This window comes from Helianthus annuus, chromosome 1 (assembly GCF_002127325.2).
Source record: "Helianthus annuus cultivar XRQ/B chromosome 1, HanXRQr2.0-SUNRISE, whole genome shotgun sequence".
NCBI classification, from domain to species: Eukaryota; Viridiplantae; Streptophyta; class Magnoliopsida; order Asterales; family Asteraceae; genus Helianthus; species Helianthus annuus.
This window is the reverse complement of record NC_035433.2, coordinates 78275864-78302578: the sequence shown is the minus strand read 5'-3', so window position 1 is coordinate 78302578 and position 26715 is coordinate 78275864. Positions and strand designations below refer to the sequence as shown.

General features: G+C 34.3%; 2 protein-coding genes and 1 non-coding gene across 4 annotated transcripts; all 3 read right to left on the bottom strand.

Annotated features, from left to right (window-relative positions):
- Window positions 1–235: 235 nt before the first annotated feature.
- On the bottom strand, window positions 236–3299 carry LOC110870251 (cysteine-rich receptor-like protein kinase 5). Of its 2 annotated transcripts, none has more exons than XM_022119449.2 (7): window positions 2452–3299; window positions 2163–2306; window positions 1947–2068; window positions 1623–1833; window positions 988–1225; window positions 751–898; window positions 236–666 (listed from the first exon to the last, which is right to left on the bottom strand). In XM_022119449.2, the coding sequence occupies exons 1-7, from the start codon at window positions 3194–3196 to the stop codon at window positions 346–348; spliced, it is 1929 nt and encodes a 642-aa protein (XP_021975141.1). In that variant the 5' UTR covers window positions 3197–3299; the 3' UTR covers window positions 236–345. The 2 variants fall into 2 exon arrangements, with proteins under 2 accessions (XP_021975141.1, XP_021975138.1); XM_022119446.2 differs by having other exon boundaries at window positions 2163–2312; window positions 2452–3298.
- A 9096-nt stretch (window positions 3300–12395) lies between these two features.
- LOC110918880 (glycine-rich cell wall structural protein 1-like) lies at window positions 12396–14021 on the bottom strand. Its single transcript, XM_022163183.1, has 2 exons — window positions 13799–14021; window positions 12396–12784 (listed from the first exon to the last, which is right to left on the bottom strand). The coding sequence occupies exons 1-2, from the start codon at window positions 14019–14021 to the stop codon at window positions 12396–12398; spliced, it is 612 nt and encodes a 203-aa protein (XP_022018875.1).
- Window positions 14022–14262: 241 nt separating this feature from the next.
- Window positions 14263–14978, bottom strand: LOC110870245. The gene is made up of 2 exons (XR_004867043.1): window positions 14878–14978; window positions 14263–14540 (listed from the first exon to the last, which is right to left on the bottom strand). It is a non-coding gene; the product is annotated as an uncharacterized LOC110870245 (transcript).
- Window positions 14979–26715: the final 11737 nt, after the last annotated feature.

Here is a 26715-nt window from a genome sequence, read left to right as displayed (position 1 = left end):
ACGTGTATGTCCATCTAACATTTGATGGTGTGATCCATAAATACAATTCAGTATTAGATTTCTTTCTCGGTTCTTCCTTGTTCTTTATTTGATTCTTGGGTTGGTGCATTGAATCAATCATCCCTGGGATTCTACAGAGTAAATGATATCATTATTCTTAAGGATCGAGTTAGTTCAGGAATAAATTGATAGTTAATATGTTTTTGTTTTGATATATTTTTTTGTAATGCTTATATAAGGAACAACATTCTGATTAAAAAGATAACAAGATTTGTGGCTCATCTCACAGAACCTCTATAATTTCAACAGATATATTTCATGTGTGCCAACATTATTCGTGTATGTTTACCGAGGATCTACATCCGTAATAGCCGTAGCGTCAGTATGCCAAACAGTGCATACACTGTTATCTGATTCCAGCAAATCTGATGTATATTTTACTCTTTTCCGGGACACAAAAGGAGGATTTTGAGGGACTGATAATGCAATCGAGTAACTATTGAGCATGAGGACTACGGAAGCCATTGAAGGTCTTAATTCGTCATCTTCTTGAACACACAATAAGGCTATATTGATACAACGCAATGCTTCATTTTCTAAGCTAGAGTCAACCATATTTGAGTCTAGGATCTCCATTGCTTCTGCATTCTTCCATTTACTCCAGGCCTGGAAGGTAATATTATTCAATATTAACTTAACAAAATTGACCAAACGGCATTTTTTTTAAATTATGGTAATGGGTGTACTTACATAGCATAGAAGGTCCGTGTAACCAGATTCAAAGATGCGAGTGTTTCTCTTTCCACTAATTATCTCAAGAACCAATACGCCAAAACTGAATACATCTGATTTCACAGAGAAGTGGCCATGCATCGCATACTCTGGTGACATGTATCCACTTACAAAAGCAGAATAGAGTGTTAGAATAATATAAGTTAACTAGGATAACATACCAAAATAGGTTTATATGGAAGTTAGGCTACATACAAAGTTCCAACAATCCTATTTGTCATCGCTTGTGTTTGACTTCCGCAAACAATCCTAGCCATACCAAAATCAGAAATTTTTGGATTCATTTCCTCGTCTAACAATACATTGCTCGCTTTGAGGTCCCGATGTATAATTCTCAATCTGGAATCCTCATGTAGGTACAACATCCCTCTAGCAATTCCTCCAATTATTCTATAACGTGATGACCAATCCAATTTCACATCCTTTGTAGGACCTATACGTTAGTGAAAGTGAATTCAAAAGAGAGAGATTGGTTGAGAGACAATAAAGTATTCAAGATATGAAGAAAAAATGAGTGGACTGAGTGAATCGGTATTTGACAAAACATGGATATAATATATATCTGTCCACAAAGAAAGACTTGTGGAATTTTAATAACTAGTGGATAAGTATTCGATTACTTTATTCAAGGCACATGTTGTTTATCTATTCACAAATTTATCTATATATATAAAATTAATTACAAGGGACCATTAGAGGAATTGGATACCTTTACCTACTATCAAAATTAATTCGTTATAATCAATTTTTTATACCAGATAAAGGACATCTAATATTGTTTTATATATTAGTAGCTGGTAGTAGTTAGCTATGTAGTTTTTGAGGCTAACCGAATAGAAAGAAGTCAAGACTATGGTTAGCAACATATTCATAAATCAGGATCTTCTCCTCCGCATGAAGGCAAAATCCCAAAAGTCTGACGAGATTTCTGTGTTGAAGTTTGGCTAGTAATACAACCTCATTCTTGAACTCCAATGAGCCTTGTCCCGAACTTTTGGATAGCCTCTTCACAGCTATTTCTAGCCCATTAGGAAGAATTCCCTGTCAATTAGTAATCACGAATAACTAAAGTATGTATGCAAGTGAGATGATCCACTTATAGATTAAAAATCTTTAATATTTAAGAAAAGATGAGCAGAGACAAAACTTCTTACCTTGTATACTACACCAAACCCACCTTCTCCTACTTTATTCTCTATTGAGAAATTGTTTGTGGCTTCTAAAATTGTGTCCAATTCGAATTGTAAAGATTGCTCAGTCATTATTTCAGTTTCATCTATATTAGAACAAGAAAATGTAAATATATTAGTAAACTTCTCTCAAGTATTCTTGCGAGTTTAATCTTCATAATGAAAATATCATGTGCTTACCAGTTTCATCCTTTAACTCATGACAACTTGTATTGGGACGAAACCGTTTCTGGACAAAGAACAAAAAGCATATGGCCGTAGCGACCACAAGGAAACCAACTGCAGCTATTCCTGCAATTATTTTTGATGGAATTTTCTTTTTCCCTGCATCTAAAACGTACTTTTTATAAAACTTCCCCTTTAGTTTCCGCAAAGAATGTTAGAAAAACCAATCTAAGGTACAAAATCTTCTGAAACCGATTTACACAATACTGTCATAATTAAAGAAGAATTAAATTGATTATGAAACCTTGTTTTTGTGATGAGGCTACCGGAAATTGTAAGAACTTATAGATCTCAAATCTAACGTCACAACTTGCGGCCAACACTCTTGCTCCTTCTTTTCCATAACAATACTGTGACAAACGATCTATGTTAGTTTGTAGACATTTATTACAATCAGAACCTGATAAATCCGGTGTGCACTGCACATATCCATAAATCTTTCCATCATTGTACGGTAATTCATCATATGCATGCTTCACCTCCGGATCATTTAACACATGGGTTGCTAATTGACCCATAAAATTAGTAGCAACATGCCAAAATCGAGTTTGATCCGAAATATTAACTTTGTTGCACTCGGGGACAAAAGTGGCAGAGTTCATCACCGAGACCATTGAATAATTGGCATAACGTAACATGCAGTTGTCGCTCCACGACACCGCGGCTTTTGACAAAAAGCATGATTTGTTGATATCTTCACGGGCTTTAAGCAAACAGTTACGACAATCATTCGGGAGAACATCAGCCCGACAAAGATAGAGACCATAGGCTATGTTCGGTTGAATTCCCGTACTGTTGTATAAGAATTGTTTATCACTGACAAAGGTATCTAAAGCAAGTGAGTCAAGGACTTGGATAAGATTTGAATAGAAAATCGTGTTGTTTATATGGCTGGTGGTGTTAAGTTCACATAAATGGGTTTTAAATTCAGCTGCAGTGGCCGAGAATATCAGCACAGGCATCCAAAGAAAAATAAGTGAAAGAAACATTTTCACAGGAACAATGAAAGGCGGCTATGCTCCTTTTGGCAAAATTATATTTTGTTTTGGAAATAAGTATATCCAGGATACTAGGGAATTTAAAGAACCATTAAAAGACAAAAGGAAGGTGGCTTGCGCATGTAATTATTATGCACATTGAGCGACCCAGATGACATATTAATGTGAAAAGTCCGCATATTGTTTTTATTTGTCTTTATTAAGATAATAACGTCTAAAAGATTCTTATCGAACAACAATATTACAAAATATCTACGTTTTTGCTTCCTCTAAACGATAAAATCTTGTAAATTTCTACGTTTTTGCTTCCTCTAAACGATAAAATCTTCCTATACTGATAAACAAAAATCTTTTTGTACACGTGTCACTCTGTGATGCCTCTCACTTTTAATAATAATATTACATATTAATTAATATAGTTAGAGACTAGTCTAAGTACCCGTGTGTTACATGGGTGGACCAACAATAATTAATATTATTCAACACCATCTAAGTAAACATCTTAATTAAATAAACGTTGAACTACGAACTTCTTTATCAACATTACACGTAATTGAAAACAAACAAAGAAGACAAAGTTCACAATTTGTTAAACACTTCCTTATAAACAACATTTGATGTTTTATCGGTAGGTTTGCCGTCCTTGTCTAATATAAGCAATTTGACTCCGTCTCTGGATTTTACCCTTGATAAAGCCACATACATCTGACCATGCGTAAAAACAGGTTGTCTCAAGTACAAACCAACCCTTGTTAGCAGACTGCCCTTGACTTTTGTTGATAGTCATCGCAAAACACACAACTATCGGAAATTGCCTCCTTTGAAACGCAAAAGGAATCTTTTTGTCTGAAGGTATCAAATTAAGTCTTAGTATGTAGGTGCGAGTGCCGACTCCAGATATGATTTCTGCTTCTATGACACGGTTGTATAATCTTTTTATCTATAACCTCGTACCGTTGCATAAACCATTTTGTTGGTCAATATTACGTAATAGCATTACTGGCACACCAACTTTGAGTACTAACCTATGATTAGGCAAACCTGATACTTTAAGACCATTTAAGGAAACCTGATACGTTTTTATGTAACTAATTGATGTAATGGTGGTAACGTTAAAAATAAATGAAATGATTTACATATTTAAGGAAGTGATTTATATAAATTACTAATACCTTCAAAATTCATTTAAAATCATTGACCAAAATACCGTGATAACTTATAATTTTAGTTTATTTGATTGATATGACATAATTGAATTATTTAGGGTAGTGATTAGAATTGAATAAATTCTTTAAATAACATCCTTAAATACCGCTTTCCATATATTAATATATTGAATTATATAATACTTTAACTTTTTCTGTTATAAATAAAAATTTATAAAATTAAAGTACTATAGAATATCTATCCAAGAGGTCTTTGTCTAAAGACACTGTTTAATCAAAACATAAGCACAATTTTTTAATCCTATTTATATCATTTTTAGAATATGGTTTTAAAGTTTGGATATACAATTCTTTATATTATAAATAATAGTAGGAATTCGAATAAAATCATTACCTTGTATTGGCAGTAAATTGTGCTTATGTTTGGATGTAATAACAAATATCATTTAACCAAAACATAATAACTTTTAGATATGTCGGCGCACTGTGTTTTGTGTTGTACTTTTAGGCGCCTGATGTGTATAACCCTTAAAAAAGGAGCCCATTAGCAAAATGGAGCACATTACCAATTTCAACAATAATTTCATTATAGGAGTTACACGGATATAAGATTTAGACATAAATTACCTTCTAAACAATGCTTGTTCCAGTCCATCATATGGGCAAAACAGCAGTTATATTACAATACTTTATGATCTTTATATTAAACGTCTTTAATAACTCAGGAATAGCCTCCAAACTATTTTGTAAGCAACAAACAAAATTCAAAATTAACGCAAGTTAGGATATTATAAAAGGTACTCATCACTTTCTAAGTTCTACCAATGGAATTTAATGTTAACTGCTTCCCGGGCTAAATTAGAAGTCACTCAAGAGGTTTAAGCCGGGTGAGTAGCTTCCCCAAGTCTGACTCAATTTGAAATTAAATGCAAATAATGTTGCAGTGAAAGCAATAACATCTAGTTATAACATGGTAAACAGGACAAAAAACTTGTCTATTCATAATCAAACAACTGTTAACAAAGGTGACGTCCTTTAAAACGTAGTACCAGGTAGAAAATAACTAAAAAGAGAGTACATTACAATTGTATATGGGATACATCTATACATTATACATTATAAATATATATAAGGTAAACAGCAACAATATGAAAGGTGATTATAACATGGTAACAAAGGTTACATCCTTTAAAACGTAGTACCAAGTAGAAAATAACTAAAACGAGAGTACATTACAATTGTATATGGGATGCATCTATACATTATACATTATAAATATATATAAGGCAAACAGCAACAATATGAAAGGTGATTATAACATGGTAAACAACCAATAAAAACCATTGCATTTCAAATCAAACACATGTGAAAGTTTAAAACAAAAAACATAGTCTATTCATACTCAAAACAACCGTTATCGTGTTGAAAACATAAAGTGACATCCTTCAGAACGTAGTACCTAGTAGAAAATAACTTAAAAACATAGTAGTTTGGAAATAAAAAAAGGGATGATACTTCATCTTCACTTGTATCGGTTTTGAAAAAATGGTTATATGACCTCCGAAATTACCAAAACTCCATTGTTCCTTTCATAACGCAGCAAATACGCACGACCACTAACCAAACCAACTTCACGCATAAATCTCTCCCAGCCTCTAAAAGCATACCTTGGTCCACCATGTGCACGGTCAGAATGCATTTCCAAAACTAAAGAAACACCATTCATAGTCTGAACGGTCATCGCTTGAACATCAACTAACGGCACATTCTCAACAAAACGTTGTGGGAAACGCTACATCACATTTAAAAAAAATAGGTATAAGTGACAATGTAACTGACAATATTAACAATTAAAAATAGTCAGTAAAAATCAACTTATGTTAGGTTACGACTGACTTACAAATCGGTAAGTAAGGACCCACTCAATCTCATACACTTCGTCAACGGGTAGAGGCGGGTTCCCTTGAACAGGCAGGTCTTCATCGTCAAGTACTTGATTGTCAACATTAACATGATTGTCAACATTAACATGATTGTCAACATTAACATCTTCAAGCAGAAAGTGATCCTCAGCCATGCCATGTTGAATTCCCTCTTCAATATCATTTTCTGCTTCATATTCTGTTGCAGGTATAGGTTGTTGTTCAGGCACTGGAATTCCCATTTCAGCAACTAACGACCCATCATCGTGTAGACGGAAAACTATGAGATTAAATGTGTAAGTTTCAACTCTATGAAACACAAGAAAATCCCACTTAACCAAAGACAAATCAGTTGAAATCTGTGAGAAGTCAAGGATGTAGTAATGAATATTCCACAACTTTTTAATCTTTACAGTCCTTTCTTGAGTAGGACTATAACGAATCGTGACAATATTTTCTAGAAGGTCTTCATTGAAATTATGTTCCATGAATTTTCTTGGCAACCACTCAAACAATTAAAAAATATCTCAAATAATTGAAACATAAACTACAAAAGTATATAATAAACATAACATAACCAATCAAATATTTAAAAAGTTACCAGATTTTTCGCTTCTGGAAACATCATTATATGGTAAAACTTATCTTTCACATCCAAATCACGGTCAATCTTGAAATGGTAGATATCAATTGTGTTATCAGCAAGGACCTCAAAAAAATAAAATATGTCTCTTCAATTCCAAGATCCGTAAAAACGTTTGACCATCCATCCGTGATAAAGCATCCGCTAATCGTCACTTTGATGTAAACATGCCAGAGCTGAGAACCTGTTCTCAACATCACAGGCCCAACAGGATAGCCTAATTTTCCAGCACCATCATTGTAAAACGGCGGCAACGGCTGTAATATTTAACGAAACAATAAGTTTTCTAAAAATAACACAAATAAGAATAAATTTAGATAAAAAATTTACCAGACATGACGGTGAAGCATCATAAATAACCTTCACAAATGCTGGAGCCATGACTCTATAAACCATAGAATAAAATTGTTTAGTAATTTTTTAAACATGTATCTAATGCAATCAATAAGTAACAGTGATATAAACAGTTAAGATACTAAATCTTACACTATGTGGACGTCTATAGATTTATTATGAGATAAGGGAAGTGACCAAGTAAAAGCAACTTCCTATATAAAAGCAATTTCCAACATGTTTATATTTATAAGACTTGTAAATCTGAACAGTTGGCTACGAATAACATATTTAACAAATCACATAAAACAATCACTTAAATATCACATAAACAGAGTGTCTAATACTCAGATTTGAATGTCAGAAATAAAGGCCAAATAAATTCGCTCACAATAAGAAGCTTCACAACATATTCATATGTTTACTTCTATCATTCAGTCGAATAAGTAAAGATAAGAAAGCCCGGATATAACAGCCCTAAAAATTGATACAAAACAGAAGCTTCACAAAAGATTCATATGTTTACTTATGTTATTTAGTGGAAATCGATACAAAATCAGACATCCATACAAAAACATATTCAAAAAAAAAATTCCCTAAAATTTGATACAACATCAGAATAAATGAAGATAAAATTTCCCTAATATAAGTGCCCTAAAAATTGATACAAATCAGAAGATTCACAAAATATTCATATGTTTAATTATGTTATTCAGTGGAAATCGAAACAAATCATACATTGATAAAAAAACATATTAAAAAAAAAACCCTAAAAATTGATACAACATCAGAATAAGTGAAGATAAAAAATTCCTAGTGTAAGTGCCCTTAAAATTGAAACAAATCAGAAGATTCACAAAATATTCATATGTTTACTTATGTTATTCAGTGGAATCGAAACAAAATCAGACATTGATACAAAAACATATTAAAAAAAAAAACCCTACAAATTTATACAGATTAAAGAACAGAGAAATATGCATACAAATTAAAGAATCGTACCTTAGATAATGCTTGACAAATCGGTTGACAACCAAATCGATGTGAAGAAACAGAGGATGATTGATAAATCGATTAACAACCGAATCGATGTGAAGAAAAGACTGAATACGTATGGATTTATAGATCTAGGGTTTATGCAACCAATGATCCTTAAATTTGGGAACTCATTCATATTTCGGAAGATGATTATAGATAAAGATGGAATTCGAATCTTGGTACAACTATTTTAGATAATATGAGAGAAGGATGGAAACTTTCATTATTTGAGTGAAAATGAAACTGAAAAAAGGGATATCAATAGACATCCAATACATTGCCGCTCAAAACAATATTGAGACATACAATCACATGACACGTGGCATTATGTTTTTTAAGAATAGGACAAATGGCATAAGTTTGTTTTGTTTTATTATAAGGTATAGATAAACATATAAATTCCAATTTAATTAATAGTTATCTATAACTAATATAAATGTATCAAATAACATAACATAACATAACATAACATAACATAACATAACATAATATAATATAATATAATTTCAAATATAATTAATAATTATCTATAACTAATATAAATGTATATCAAATAACTTTTCATATTCCGGATATGGTTAAATGCATTTTACATGGGTTTTTTTTATATATATTTTACATCATTTTGGATTAAGAGAAAACCCCCTTGAGTTGTGAGAACTTAGTGAACTTTAACATGTGAGTTTTAATTTGAATATTTAAATGTCGACTACTAATTACAGAGGTTGTTGTAGACACTCAAAATTAAAGTTAGAAAACTTTAGTCCTATTTTTTTTAAATGTATACTTTATTGCCCCATTGAGTTGTGAGAACTTTGTGAACTCCGACTTTTTATGCGAGTTTTTATTTGTATATTTAAATGTCGACTGCTAATTAAAGAGGTTGTTGTAGACACTTAAAATTATAGTTTAAAAGCTTTAGTCCTATTATTTTAAACGTATACTTTCTTACCCCATTGAGTTGTGAGAACTTAAAGAACTCCGACTTTTCATGTGAGTTTTAATTTGAATATTTAAATGCCGACTACTAATTAAAGAGGTTGTTGTAGACGCTCAAAATTATAGTTTAAAAAACTTTAGTCCTATTTTCTTAAACGCATACTTTATTTGTAGTATGATTTTATTTAATATGTAATATTTACTATACTATGATGATATTCATATCTCGTCTCATGATCTATATATCCAAATATAATATTTATATCGAAGTATTTAATCTATTATTAATATACATAGCAGAATTTAATTGCAATTCATTTAGCATAACCTCATAACTTATAATTATTTTTAAAAGTAGTTACAATTTTATGATCGTTATTTTTTTATTTTTTAGTGTTACTTCTTTTAAGTCATATAATAAGATGGATTGTACTATCTCAAAAGAGAACTGAAAACTTAGAAAATAAATTGAATAGTTGAAACTATAACTATTCTTTTATTTTACTATTTTATTTTATAAGGATTATACACAAGTTTATAATTTACATTTTTTTGTGATTCAACCCGTGTAATACACGGGTTTGTAAGCTAGTGTATTATTAGGGAAAAATCTGTAGTTGCTTTGTGGCCATAAAGAACCTATCACTAAGGGAGGAGGGGTGGTCACTAGTGATAGAATTCTATCACTCCCAATATCCAATCAACTCATGCCATGTCATCACCCAATATTCTATCACTAGTGATAGAAATGTAGCGCGGGTGGTCGCTAGTGATACAATTCTATCACTCCCAAATTTTTTTATTTTTTATTTTTATTTCACTAACTTTTTAATTTTTTATTTTAAATTAGAAATTAACAATAAAACACTAAAATTATAAATTTCATTAAATTTAAAACATACTACTTCAATTTAACATACTAAAAATCATGAAACATACAATTTAAAAAAAAAAAAAAAAACATACTCCTCGTCCGAATCATGAAACTCCAAACCTAGAGAACCTACTAGTTTGTTTAAATCGTATCTCAACCGAAAGTAAGTTTCTTCATTACGCAATTCTAGATGGATATTTTGTGGAACTTGAACTTGTGTAGGAGGATCCGGCACCCAATCCGGGGATGTTGCACGTCCGTCTTCTTTGATCATCATATTGTGCAATATGATACATGCATACACTATGCTATGTATTGATTTCTTGTTCGTCGCACAAACCGGCCGGTGTAGTATACCCCATCTACCCTTTAAAACACCAAATGCCCTCTCAACATCTTTTCTTGCCGATTCTTGCAATTTTTTGAACACGATTTCTTTAGGCTCGACAGGAAATGAGGGAGCTTTCACAAAAACAGAACAAGACGGGTAGATACCATCCACAAGAAAAAAGCCTTGTCTGTAATGTCGACCGTTAACATAGAAAGGAGAGGAAGGTGCGCTACCATCCGTTACGGTTTGAAACAACGGCGACGTGTGCAACACATTGATGTTGTTGTTTGAACCTGGAACACCGAAATAAGAATGCCAAATCCATAAATCATTCGACGCCACCGTTTCTTGTATGATGGTTGGTCTTTTGATGTCTCCCCTAACATACGCCCCTCGCACTCTCTTGGACAATTTTTCCACTCGATATGTGTACAATCAATGCTACCGAGCATCCCGGGAAAATGCCATCTAGCCTCGTGTGCAGCGTAGATACGTGAGATGTCGTGGCTCGTCGGTTTACGTAAAAACTCTTTAGCATACAACTTAATGACCGCGTTGCAAAAAAATTGCAAACATTCACGTGAAGTTTTGGCCGACATAGCTCGGTATTCATCATTGATCGGGAGGGTTACCTGTAGCTAGTTGGCGAATGACGAATGTGCATTTTTGTATCGGCGTGAAACTTGGTTTGCCCCTCGCATCGTAATGTTCTTGAAACCATTCCTCGCTTGCTTCGATGTCTCCAAGAATTTTTAAAAATAAATCTTTGGGTAAACGAAACCGATCTCTAAACGTTTCGGCATTGTAGAGCCGATTTTCCACAAAATAATCGTTCATTAACACTTCGTTGGCACGTACACGATCACGGTCTACCATCTTCTTCTTTGGGCGGGACGACTCGGCATCAAGTTCGTTATACACCGACACAAAATATTTTAGTGTCTCATTATCGGAAGACGACTCGCTATCGCTATCGCTAGAAATCGGAAACGTCGAATCCGTAGGGAAATCCATTTGAGAAAGATGTAGATTGTGTGAAATGGGTTTATGTTTTTGATGTGTGTAAAATGGTTTAAAATGGAGATATATATAAAAGGGTTAAAGGATTTTTTTTAATAAACTTACCGTTGAATAACGGTCGAATATGCCCAACGTTCAAATTCTTTCAAACTTTCAAAGCGTTATACATACCACTCGTTAAAAAAATCACGCGTGATAGCACTGGAGGCGGCGGTGTGCGTTATAAAATAACACGTGATGGCACCTCCATCACAGACCGTCCCCTCCGCCCTAAGACCGCAATCAAAAACTCACTTTACTAAAGTTTTCATCTATAGTTCTTGGTTATCCAGTTTATAGTAGTTCTATTGTTGCATTTTAGTAAAATATTAAATTTACCGTTTATGCGTATTGTTTAATGTTGCAAAATATTCAATATAAGTTTGCCAAAATGCATCAAGAAGCCGAAAACGAGCCAATTGATAAGGTGGAATGTTTGAAACGTGCTTTAGGTCTGAGGCGTGGACGTATTCGATCGGGGATGGGGTCAAATACTTAAAAATGCATCCCCCGACATCACTTCTAGTTCATATGCACACAATATAATGAATTGCAAGAACGGTGGCAAGAACAACAAAGAAAATACAGAACATTGTGACAATCGCCTTTTCCAGGTTAAAATCCATACGTTTAAACAATTTGAAATTCGTATATGTGAAGCATTTTAAACCTAGTTTTGCAGAAATAATTTACACGGCCTCATTCCCTCAAATTCATTCCATCCAATTCCCTTGTTTTTTTCATTCCACTTCCTGTCCGACCTTTCATCACCAACACCACTCACCATCCCCACCACCCGTCACCACGGCCACCCACTACCATCACCACCGCCATCCTCCACTTCCACCACCCACCATCACCATCACCACCCGCCAACCGTAGTCGTCACCACCGCCACAGCCGCCAACCACCGCCGTCACCACCGCCGTCACCACCGCCACTACCGGCCGTCAACCATCGCCACCCATTGCCACCGTCACCGCCACCCTTGCCACCTTCACGGACCGACGCCACTGCCGCCATCACTACTCGCCACTGCCGACACCCTCCACAATCGACCATCACACGCCACCGCCCACTACCACCAACGACGTCACCGCCAACCACCACACCCCGACCATCGCCCCCGCCATTGCCGACCACCGCCACCACCACCACCGACCACTGCCACCAATCACCGCCGCCATCTATCCTTGTTGACGCCACCACCCGCCACCCTCCACCGGCGCTATTACCACCGACTAGTGCTGCCGTGACCCACCACCACCCACCCACTATCGCCACCCATATGATTCATTCCATTCCCACATGGTAACCAAACAAAACTATGGAATGGACAAGGTAATGGAATGGATCATTACCATTCCATAGTCTTGTTTGGTTATCATGTAGGAATAAAATGAATCATTAACTTGTGTTGTTTGGTCAGCAGGAAAAGAAAATGAAATAAAATCGCCGAGGGTGGCTGCGGTAATGGGTAGTGGCGGTGGCGGCGACGACGCCGATGTTTAGTGGTGGTGGCGCCGGTGCTGGGTGGCGACGACGGCGGCGGTGGTTGGTGGTGTTCGTTGGTGGTGGCGGGTTGTTGCGCCGGTGTTTGGTAGCGGAGGGTGGCGGCGGTGGTGGGTTGTGGTGGCCGGTTGTTGCGTCGGTGTTGTGGTGTTTAATGTTAACATACATTTGAGCCACACCTGAGACAAATTGGAGTTGCCCGAGGTTCAGCTCAGCCATATCCAAGTTATTTGGCACTAATCAATTAGATGTGTGTGCATATTGTGTTTGTGAGCCACTTATATTTTCGAAGAGTTGTATCCAATATGAGTTGATGTTCATAAAATCAACTACTTGTGTCCCAAAATAAAGGATAAGTAAATCCTAGTATCTTAACCCCTACGGTAATGCTCATATGTAATAAAGAAGTACTTCATATTTAAAGAAACAACATGGTATGGTGATGGACCATCCTTGGAGGATGATCCGCCACGTAGGCGACACATCATAGTCCTCACTAAGATGGTCCATCCTCCAAAACTAGAAGGCATGGTAGGATGATCCTAGTCATAGTCCTTCAACACTTTTTATGTTTTTTTTATTTTTTTTATTATTTTATTTTTTTTAACATTTGACAAATATACTAATAAAATATTTTCATTAATATTAAACACACATTACATAAATATTAAAAAAAAACATAAACTTAAAAAAAAAAACTTAATAAAAATAAACATAAAGTTAAATAATTTGATGCTTTTTCATGATGTCGTTTTGTAGTTTTTTCAACATCGAACGTTTCGGCTCGGGTTCGTTCTCGACATTCATCATCATTATTTCCCATTCCTTAAGCCGAATTTTTTCATCGGAGATTCGGATTTTCTCATTCGACAATCGGACCTTTTCTTTTAACTTCTCGTCCGATGCACGACTTTTTTCTTCGACGGCCCGCTCCTTCGCCTTCGACTTTTGGGCCGATATGTCGTTGTACACTTTTAGGTGTTCCATAAACTCAACCATGTTCGGGTCCACCGTTTCCTTTCCTTTTCCCTTGGCCCGCTCCTTTTTTGTTTTGTCTCGGCCCGGTGGACGCTCGGGTTCACGTACGTTATACTCGTCTTCGTCATAGTCGGCGTCATCATTTAAGTTAATGTGACACCTCGCGTCCGATCCACCGGCGCTTAAACTACCCGTTTCCGATGTTTTTTGGCGTTTCGCCATCGCCACCCTCGTTAGGAATGGGCGCCCATTTTGGGTCGTCTTTTACAACCATCCACGCGCGAACGTGAGGAAAGTTGGAACCATGATTTTGCTTATACTTTTCCAATGCCATTTTGAACACATCCTCGTCGTTCCACCCGCTACGACGGTCACTTGTATATAATTTGTTATACTCCTCGCAAAACCGATTAATGGCCGAGTTCAATTTTCGCCACTTCGAGGAAACCGAGTCGATATCTCTATACGGGCCTTGGTCCATCATGGCGAGAAACTTGGTCAATACCTTGGACCAAAACCCGTCACCCGGTTGGTTATTACCTATTAAAAAACAAACAAATAAAAGTAAATAAACAAAACAAACCTTACAACATATAAAATAATAAAAAAAAAACTTACTTTTATGAATTAAAAAATTAAAAAACTTAAACTAAACAAACTGTGAAGAATTAAAAAATTATTAAATTTAAAAACTTAAAAACTAAACTTAAAAAAACCTACTGTTATTAAAAAAATTAAAAACTAAACTTAAAAACTATTAAATTTAAACCAAAAAAAAACTATAACACTTAAAATGTAAACTTTATAAATTTAAAAAGATGTAAACTTTATAAAGATGTAAACTTTAAAAAGATGTAAACTTTAAAAAAATACGAACCTTTTACCGGGTTGTCGGAAGTGCCAATGAAAGCCTTGGCTAAGGCTTCTTCTTCGATTGGGGTCCATTTAATCGCCTTCGGTTTCGACGCTTGATCACCCGCTACTTGTTTCCCTTTGTTTTGTTTTCCTTTCCCTTTAGGCGGTTGGGTTTCGGGCACAATCTCCACATCATCTTCGGATTGAATGGGGGGTGTGGGGATCGGTTGGGGTTGAACGGGGGGTGTGGGGATCGGTTGAGGTTGAACGGGTGGAAAGTTCCAAGCACCCCGCATCATCATTTGTTGAAGAGCTTGATTTTGGGAGATTTGAGTGAATTGGTTGGGCGATTGTTGGAATGACGCAAACGCGTTCGATGAAAATTGGGAGAATTGGTTCGGTTCTAGCGTTGGATATTATCCCGGAACCGAAAAAACATTTGGTTGGGTCGGATTGGTGGGAGTATTCGGGTTGTTCGAAGGAGTGTTGGGAGTATCCGGGTTGTTGAACGGATCCATGAAAATTATGTGGAAGAAGGTTGAGAGTGTAGTGGAAGAGAGTGTAAAAATTATAGGAGAAAATGGTGAATTGTGGAGGTTAATTTGGTGTTTGATAGTGAAAATGGATGTTTAATTTATATAATTTAAAATTATAGCGGTTTGGCTTTATTCAAAATATAGAAATTTAATTTTTTTTTTTTTATTAACGGTCATATTTTAATAGGGGGGCCCACACTTTTTGCGTCGTCGCCAACGTTCATTTTCGGACGGAGAAGACGGGGACGGTAGGGGGCGGCACGGTGTTTGGACCGTCGCCGACCCGCGACGGGCCGGGGCCGACCCCCATACCGTATAGCCTTAAAAAAGCTCCAAACTTCTTACGTTGTTATTACCTGTATTTATTTTCCTAATTCTTGTCAGGAACTCTGGACAATAATTGCATAATCATATGTTTCGGATTGATATAGTATTTCTCTTCATTATCATTACCAGAATCCATCGGAAAATGATTGGTTTTAAAAATCAGAAATGGTGCTTCTTGAAGAAATGTTGCCATATATGATATATATGTAATGCTAAAAGAAGTACTTAATATTTAAAGAAACAACCTGTATTCAAGGTGTTTGGCTTAAAAAAGCTCCAAACTTCTTACGTTGTTATTACCTGTATTTAGTTTCCTAATTCTTGTCAGGAACTCTGGAGAATAATTGCATAATCATATGTTTCGGATTGATATAGTATTTCTCTTCATTATCATTACCAGAATCCATCGGAAAATGATTGGTTTTTAAAAATCAGAAATGGTGCTTCTTGAAGAAATGTTGCCATATATGATATATATGTAATGCTAAAAGCATGGATTCTCTCTAGAAGCTGCCTCTATATCCTCGCGGATAGAAGTAAGGTTTGTCTGCATCATACCCTCCTACGACCTTAATAGTAGTTTTGCTAGAAGCTGCCTCTATATCATCACGGATAGAAGTAAGGTTTGTCTGCATCATACCCTCCTACGACCTTAATAGTAGTTTTGCTATTTATGAGATTTAGGGCTGTAAACGAACCGAACGTTCAGCGAACAGTTCGTAAACCGTTCGGCGGGAAGTTCGTTTATGTTCGTTCGATAAGCTTAACGAACGAACACGAACAAAAAATTCCGTTCGATAAGCTTAACGAACGAACATGAACAAAGGTCTCGTTCGTTCGACTGCGTTCGTGAACGTTCGATAATATGTTCGTTTATATTCGTTCGTGTTCGGTTTTCTATGTTTATTTTTCTAAAAGTTTTTAATGTATTATTAATTTTTTACTTTCCCCCGTATGTATTCCCCTCTCTCTGGCCCTCTCCCTCTTTGATATCACGCTCCTTCATTCAGCCTATCTCCAATCGATTGAACCCAATATCATCCATCCCTTCAATCTTTAAATGGTTATATTTAACTATTTTTTTGTGTGCAATGTTTAAGATCAACGGTGCCTTTTTAATTTTCAAAATTAAAGTTCAGTTGTGTTCGTTTGCGTTCGTGGTTAGTGTTCACGAACTGTTCGCGAACAACCACAATTACTTAACGAACGAACACGAACACAAACTTCTGTTCGTCATGTGTTCGTGAACAGTTCACGAACAGCCAAATTTCCTTAACGAACGAACACGAACATAGCCTTGTTCGTGTTCGTTCGGTTCGTTTACAGCCCTAATGAGATTTATTGGGTATAGTTGTTATTGTACAAAAAAATACTAAGACATTGAGGATGTTACTTCACTACCACAAAAGTGCCTACTTTGTGACAGCCAAATTTGTAGCAAATTTTAGGAAATTACTCTTACCCACAAATTTGCTACAAAAAATTTCGTGCAAAATAAGCTTGTCGAAAATCAGGTTAGCTAAAAAATTATGACAAAATTTCCTACAAATTTTCGACAAAAATATATGGTCACAAGCGTTGCCACAAAATACATACAAACCGGTTTTTTATGTTTTTCCTACAATTCTTCGATAATTATGCCTCTTTTTGTATTTTATTTTATGATATTTTACTTTTAAAATTAATAACATTAATAAGAAAAATTATCCATAATTACGAATAATTATTTTTATTTTGCGACAAAATTCCTACAAAATTATAAAACTTTCTCTTCATAGTTTGCTAGTTTCCTACAAATAAAAAATATATTTTTAATGATAACAATAATAATAATAATAATAATAATAATAATAATAATTTTTATTAATAATGATAATATTAATGTTATTATATGTTTCTTAACTTCTGACAAAATACCGACAAACAAATTCTAATTTTTCCTACAAATTTTCGACAAATAATATCTTATTTTTCTTACAAATTTCTGAAAAATAGATTTTAAATTTTCCTACAAGTTTCCAACAAATATATTCTAATTTTTCCTACAAATTTCCCACGTACAAATATTTTTCTTTAGGTATATATTTTCCAACAACTTTTCGATAATACATTAATTTTTGGTTTCGTACAAATTTCCGACAAATAACAACTAAAATCTAAAAAAATAAATAAAAATCATTTTTTAAGCTAAAAATGCAAAACATATCTAATACAATCTTGTTTACAAATTAATCACAGATACAATAACATAAACTCAAGTTATTACATATTACAAAACTAACAATTTTTAACATATTGATCTAAATAGTACACAAAAAACTATCTTTAAGTACCCGGACAATCTAATTTTCTCATAACGCCTTTCAATTGTTTTTGCATTCGATGCTCCACTTAATCTCTTTCAACCCGCTCACGTAGCTTTCTTTCTTCACATTTGGTTTTCTAAATCTTGTCAAGCCTCCCATTCTTTATCCAGTTGTGTTTGAAAACCAACTGAAAAATGATAACAAGCACAATAAAGATCAAAATGCTACAAGTTTTAATATAAAAAAAGACAAAAAGTTAATATTTTTGGTGCATGGTGCATTTTTACATCAAACAAGAAAACAAAAGTTTCATTCCAATTGCTAATGCATCTACATGTGATACCTCGCTAATACTATGAAGATGCATGCAAGATTGTCGCATTTCAACTCAAATATAATAAAATATACCTGAAACTTTTATATGGATCACTTTGGATCATTTATAAGATAGTATAGGTGGGTTTGCATACAGAAATTCATGGCAAAAGGGTCAAACTGGGTTAATTAAATAATAAAGGTTACCTTCAGGTCAATCCGGGTTGAGAAGGTGAAAGGAGCGGGTTGTGTAGGGTTTATGAAAAACAAGATATCAAACCACAGTTAGAAACAGATCGATCGGTCGTCGTAGATCAAATATCGAGCAAGAATGAATCCCTTTTCCGATTAACCCCTTGCGAAATCTTCGTTCTGATAAAGTGTTGAGCATCTCTCAGTCGACCCATTTGAATCCAACTTGAGTTCAGTATGTTCTTGTTTTATATTCTTGGCATTCGCTTGTGCCATCAGGATCTAACCATAGTTCTCATTAGTGGTGACGGTTTGATTATAAAACTTGAAATAACTATGGCGGTGGGGATATTTGTAATTTACAAGTCACAATTTTCACAGTGAAGTTTAAAATTTAAAACTTGAATTGATATTCGTTACACTCTATTCACGATTTGACCCAAAACGACACAGCGGAAAATGAATCGTAAAATTTCTTTCTTTTAACTACTCTAACATACTTAAATACCGTTTAGGTCAACCCTTCTAACATAAATACATCATTCATCATTTAATTAATGTAACTATGTTAACAAATGATTAAAAACAACGTGACCACTTTCCCGTACAATTCATGATCTTCAACTTGATCCTCGTTCACATGTCCATCATGAATATCTGATTAACCTGCGGTCATCATATATAACCAACACGTTAGTATATGGTAACATCATATATAATTTAATACATATACTTAAAAGGCTATATCACATTCTAACTACGTAAGGTATTCCATTGAAACATCCTCTCAATTTTATTTACTCGAGTCCGACATCAATTCCTCGAGAATCCGGCATTCCTATACCTACACTCCATTTATTTCATTCTCAATAGTAACATGGTTAGGATTACGTAATCTCAAACATATTGAAAGCCCACATCTTCACATATACGTATACTAGTGATCTACAATCATTAGATTACAACACGTGTATACACTTTCATATATCTAAGTACATTCATACGTATCCCATTCATATGTACGTACATACAAGTTCACACTACTTACACACGCTACAGATCCATATCTACATACATACATACATACATACATACATACATACAAGTCACATTCACTTACTTGTAAGTTGAGTCTTATCTACAATCATATCAACACAAATCAATGCAATTACAAACAAACATAGCCGACTAACTTCCAACAAACATGATGAACATTCCATTAACACGATGAACATTCAGCAACATAATGAACATTCCATTAACACGATGGACATTCAGCAACATAATGAACATTCCATTAACACGATGAACATTCAGCAACATAATGAACGTTCCATTAACACGATGGACATTCAGCAACATAATGAACATTCCATTAACACGATGGACATTCAGCAACATAATGAACATTCCATTAACACGATGAACATTTAGCAGCATAATGAACATTCCATTAACACGGTGAACATTCAGCAACATAATGAACATTCCATTAACACGATGAACATTCAGCAACATAAGGAACATTCCATTAACACGATGGACATTCAGAAACATAATGAACATTCCATTAACACGATGAACATTCAGCAACATAATAAACATTCCATTAACACGATGAACATTCAGTAACATAATGAACATTCCATTAACACGAAGAACATCCAGCAACATAATAAACATTCCATTAACACGAAGAACATCCAGCAACATAATGAACATTCCATTCAGCAACATAATGAACATTCCATTAACACGATGAACATTCAGCAACATAATGAACATTCCATTATCACGATGAACATTCAGCTACATAATGAACATTCCATTAAAACGAAGAACATTCAGCAACATAATGAACATTCCATTAACACGATGGACATTCAGCAACATAATGGACATTCCATTAACACAATGGACATTCAGCAACATAATGAACATTCCATTAGCACGATGAACATTCAGCAACATAACGAACATTACATTAACACGATGGGACTATCATCTTAATTTACATTAAGGATAGACGAAGTTCATATGAACTTACCTTGGTACTTACCCTTACCCGTAAATTCTTACATTGTTCCCTATATACAACATACCAACTTCATTTATAAATAAGAAGTGATTCCGGAAATCACTTACCTTATGCGTTCGTGTTCGTATCCGCTTCTTTGTCTCCTCTTAACCCGTTAGCTTCCCATCCTTGAGTCCATGCTAGTGTGGTTCCTATTCTTTCATGTTGTTATGCCCATAATAATGTTAGTATTCATGCTCATTCATATTAACATACATTTTCCAACTCTTATCTACATTGACTTTCACTAACACGCATCCGACATGAATTGTCAACCACATTGTTCAATATTTTCGAAATTCAAATTTATAATCATACATAACTCATAATTGGTCTAACACATATCCCATGATCTCTCAATTCTAACATTTGTGTCAAAATGCCTAACCATGCTATTAATACTTGGTTGACTTTCAGAAAGTCAACCTTCTAGCATATAATTTCCCACTTTTGAATATGTATTCATGTTGATATGATAGACCATAATAATGACATCATGTTCATTTCATACATAATGTTGTATGACATATGCAACTACAAGATCACCTAGTTACATACACAATATACACATAATCAATTTACACATACTTATGCTTTCATGATTTTACATTTGACAACCACATTCTATGTTAGTCCACTTAACATAATCATAACATCATCCTTTACTTGTAAGGTCATATGCTATTCATTTAGTACACATTCACTTCTTAATCGCAGTTAAGTGATTAATAGAACACATGGCAAGCAGCAATCGCTCAAGCACAATGTACAATTCCTAATGCATAGTCTTGACCAACACATACATTCAACCCGAATTCTTGTATGAGTTCTATTTAAAGCACATTCCTCAAGTTAGTATACTACTAATTACATCATTATCATATTTCATTCATATATGTCAAGCCATTTCATACAATCTCACATCCTTACTTCACCTAGACATTTCATCAAACACTTGGCGTGCGTACTACTATCTATGCACAATGTACAACTAATTTATGCATGATCTTCCAACTTCATACATAATTCATCAACTGCAACTAGAATAAACTAAATTACATACCATACTCAACCTATCTAGCAATAGTCGATTACATACAACATACACATTGATGATTCAAGCAAGGATTTGACATGGGTGAAACACCTATGTCATCATCTTCACCATAGAAGTGGGTTTCACTTCTAATCATCAAATTACTCAAAATCCTTCACAACACAAGTTCTATTTGGTGATTCTAATATACAATCATGCTTAATTTCATATCAATTCACGGATTAATCATAACCCACTTCATACAACTTCATCAAAAGACAAATTGTAACATACCTTATGATTAGCAAGTAGAGGTGATCAAGGATTGATGTACATGCATAAGATCAACTCTCAATTCTTCCCTTAAATTGCAGAATTTCTTCTTAGGTTTTTAGTGGGTGTTCTTCCCCCTTTTCTCCATAAACATCGACACATACATACACACATCCCTTAAAAATGCAGAATTTTTATAAGGTTTGGCTCACTTGCTACATTTGGTCCCTCTACTTGGGTTTTTTTTTATCAATTGTAATCAATTTCATTCCTTGTTTTACTAAGTATTTTAACTAGGTTAAATAGCCTAGTTTGTTTATTTCATGATATATCATATGGAACATATGGCGAATGTAAACATTTGAGTTTTGGGGCGTTACAAGTCTACCCCCCTTAAAGGAGGTTTCGTCCCCGAAACCTTTCTCATCCCTACTAGACCAATTCTACTCTTACTCTTTTTTTCATCTATTAATTCATGATGCACATTACAAGACAAAAACACTTGTGACTTATTTAAGAGGTAGTATTCACTTACAATCGTACGTATATATCTTGTTCTTGTCTTCTTAATCAAGCGTTGAACTTTCATACATTTAGAATTCGTAGTGGGTCATTCTATTTCCATCTCACACATGTATCATATAAGATATTCCATTCTAGCATTAGCCCCACGAATACTTGTCGTGAACTGACCTCGGTGTTCTATTATTAGCATTCTTTCTGGGTACTTTCGTTAGCACATAATAATTTGGACCATTTACATACTCATTTTACCAACATTCATTTGAGTTGTCACTACCTCTAAGTAGTTATTATTTCATTTTCGTTAATCTTGGCGAACCATAACATTTCATTACTAAGGTTCCTTCTCCTTACTTTCATATTCATATGAGGGATCAACATATCATCATACACATACTATGAGTATTCAGTGATCTATTAATATTACAACAAAACTACCCTTTTCATATTTACTTATTTGTACTTGATGCGAGAACTAAGCACCATTCTACGTTTGCTAACATTACTTGTACTCTGCACGCCCTTAGGTTTAACATCGAATCATTTCATTCATGTCACTTTGTTCTCCATCCTCTTCACGCACTATTTATTTTACATAAGTAATTATGCTGTGCAAGTTCATTGTACAAGCGTTTAACCAATACCCGAAATTTTCACTCAAGGCATTTCGAGATTTCTTTACATTCCATTAACACGATGAACATTCAGCAACATAATGAACATTCCATTAACACGAAGAACATTCAGCAACATAATGAGCATTCCATTAACAGGATGGATATTCAGCAACATAATGAAGATTCCATTAACACGATGGACATTCAGCAACATAATGAACATTCCATTAACACGATGAACATTCAGCAACATAATGAACATTCCATTAACACGAAGAACATTCAGCAACATAATGAACATTCCATTAACACGATGGACATTCAGCAACATAACGAACATTCCATTAACACGATGGACATTCATCAACATAATGAACATTCCATTAACACGATAAACATTCAGCAACATAATGAACATTCCATTAACACGATGGGACTATCATCTTAATTTACATTAAGGATAGACGAAGTTCATATGAACTTACCTTGGTACTTACCCTTACCCCTAGATTCTTACATTGTTCCCTATATACAACATACCAAACTTCATTTATAAATAAGAACTGATTCCGGAAATCACTTACCTTATGCGTTCGTGTTCGTATCTACTTCTTTGTCTCCTCTTGACCCGTTAGATTTCCATGCTTGAGTCCATGCTAGTGTGGTTCCTATTCTTTCATGTTGTAATGCCCATAATAATGTTAGTATTCATGCTCATTCATATTAACATACATTTTCCAAATCTTATCTACATTGACTTTCACTAACACGCATCCGACATGAATTGTCAACCACATTGTTCAATATCTTCGAAATTCAAATTTATAATCATACATAACACATAATTGGTGTAACACATATCCCATGATCTCTCAATTCTAACATTTGTGTCAAAATGCCTAACCATGCTATTAATACTTGGTTGACTTTTAGGAAGTCAATCTTCTAGCATCTAATTTCCAACTTTTGAATATGTATTCATGTTGATATGGTAGACCATAATAATGACATCATATTCATTTCATACATAATGTTGTATGACATTTGCAACTACATGATCACCTAGTTACATAGACAATATACACATAATCAATTTACACATACTTATGCTTTCATGATTCTACATTTGACAACCACATTCTATTTAGTACACATTCACTTCTTAATTGCAGTTAAGTGATTAATAGAACACATGGCAAGCAGCAATCGTTCAAGCACAATGTACAAGCCCCTAATGCATAGTCTTGACCAACACATACTTTCAACCCAAATTCTTGTATGAGTTCTATTTAAAGCACATTCCTCAAGTTAGTATACTAACAATTACATCATTATCATGTTTCATTCATATATGTCAAGCCATTTCATACAATGTCATATCCTAACTTCACCTAGACATTTCATCAAACACTTGGCGTGTGTACTATTATCTATGCACAATGTACAACTAATTTATGCATGATCTTCCAAGTTCATACATAATTCATCAAATGCAACTAGAATAAACTAAATTACATACCATAAGCAAAAAGTTTAACGACCTGAGTCCCTATAAGCATTTTCTTTAACCATTTGAGTCCAAATTTCTAACACCATCCACCAAGTCTGTTAACTACGAGGGCATTTTAGTCAATTATACATAGAGTACAACTCTTTATGCACAAGATATTATTTCACTTTTTATATTTATATGTACTTATACAGAATCTGTAATTTTTGTTTCAACTCTCTCTCTCATCCCTCTCACTCTCTCTCCATCAACACCCACCTCCGTAATCACCACTACCACCGCACTGCACCACGCCACCACCTCCACCACCACACTGCACTATACCCGAATCCAGCTTTCAATTCATTCAACTTTGGCAATTAACATGGACTCCTAAATTGGTAATAGATGCTTCTTTATCACCACTTATTGCACATTGAAACCATAAAAGAATAAGAAACAAAATACACTAGTGTTGACCCATCTCATCTGGGTATGATCTCAAAGTAATCAGCAGCAAGCAACTGGGTTTCAAAGATCCATTGAAAAAGCAAACTTTTTGTGGGCAATGATTGGGGTAGCAAGAAAAAAAATGTAAAGAAAATGTTTTTTCCCCAAATTGAATTGCATGGTCAAATGGGTTTTGGATCTTGACTGATAAAGTCAACATCTTTTCATCTTCAAGAATGTTCAAGATTCAAGGACCACCACTGAGATGGGGCGAAGTAGGTGGTGTGGTGGTGGTGCGGCGGTGATGGCCAAAGGGGTGCCCGCCGCCACTGCTTCAGCCCGGTTTGGAGCTCCGGTGGCCACAGTCACACCGCACCAGAGAGAGACAGACAGTGGTGTTTATTTATTTTGCAAAAAGGAGGGGTTTAGGGCTGGGTTACCAAACCTGTGGCAGTTGATGGTTACCAAGGTCGACCAAAAACATCCTAGCCTTTCTTTTCAAAGTTTTATCCAATCCAAAAATATATATAAGATTTCTTCCTTCTTGATTTTGTTTCCAGTCCTGATTGTTCCCCTTTGCAATCATAAGAGGCCAAAAGGAGGGGGAGATTAAACAAGGTCCACTGACGGAGCTCAGATCTGTTTGGGGATTAAAAGAAGGAGGAGGAGGAGATAACCAGTTGAAGATGTGGGAGAGAGATGTAGATTTAGAGGGAGACACACACACACAGAGAGAGAGAGAGAGAGAGAGAGAGAGAGAGAGAGAGAAAGAAGGGAGATGACAAATTCTTGATGAGTGTGGGTGATAAATTAGTTTTTATTTTTATTTTTTTAATTATAAGGGTAATTGGTCTTTTAATAAAATTTAACAAAAAAAATTGTAACTGTGTTAGAAATTTGGACTCAAATGGTTAAAGAAATGCTTATGGGGACTCAGGTCGTTAAACTTTTTGCTTTTGGACTAAAGTGGTTAAAACACATAAAACACAGGGACTCAAAACGTAATTTCCCCTTTAATTTTTTTAAAATTATATCATTTTTATAATTAATAATTAACAAATAAAATATTGTTTTTATAGGAAATCTGTAGCAACTGTTGACAATTTGCTACACGTTTCGGACAAATTTAAGATTTTATTTTTTTTAAATATTTGTTTTTTTTAAATTTGATAAATAGCAAATAAAATAACTTTCTGTTTTGTAGGAAATCTGTAGGAACTGTTGTCAATTTCCTATAAATTATCCACAAACGTAAATTTTATTTTCAAAATTATATATTTTTTTATAATTGATAAATAACAAATAAAAGTATATTTTGTTTGATGGAAATGTGCAACAACTGGTGTTAGTTTGGTACAAATTGTTGACAAATTTAACATTTTGTTTTTTAAAAATATAAGTTTTTCTAAATTTGATAAATAACAAATAATATAACTTTCTGTTTGTCGATAATTTCCTACAAATTAACGACAAATGTAAAATTTTATTTTCAAAATTATAGGTTTTTTTATAATTGATAAATAACAAATAAAAATATATTTTTTTTAGGAAATTTGTAGCGACTGGTGTTTGTAGCAACTGGTGTTAGTTTGCTACAAATTCCCGAAAAATTTAACATTTTATTTTCAAAAAATATATGTTTTTTTCTAAAATTAATAAATTGACAAATAAAATAACTTTTTTGTAGGAAATCTGTAGTTACTAGTGCTAGTTTGCTAGA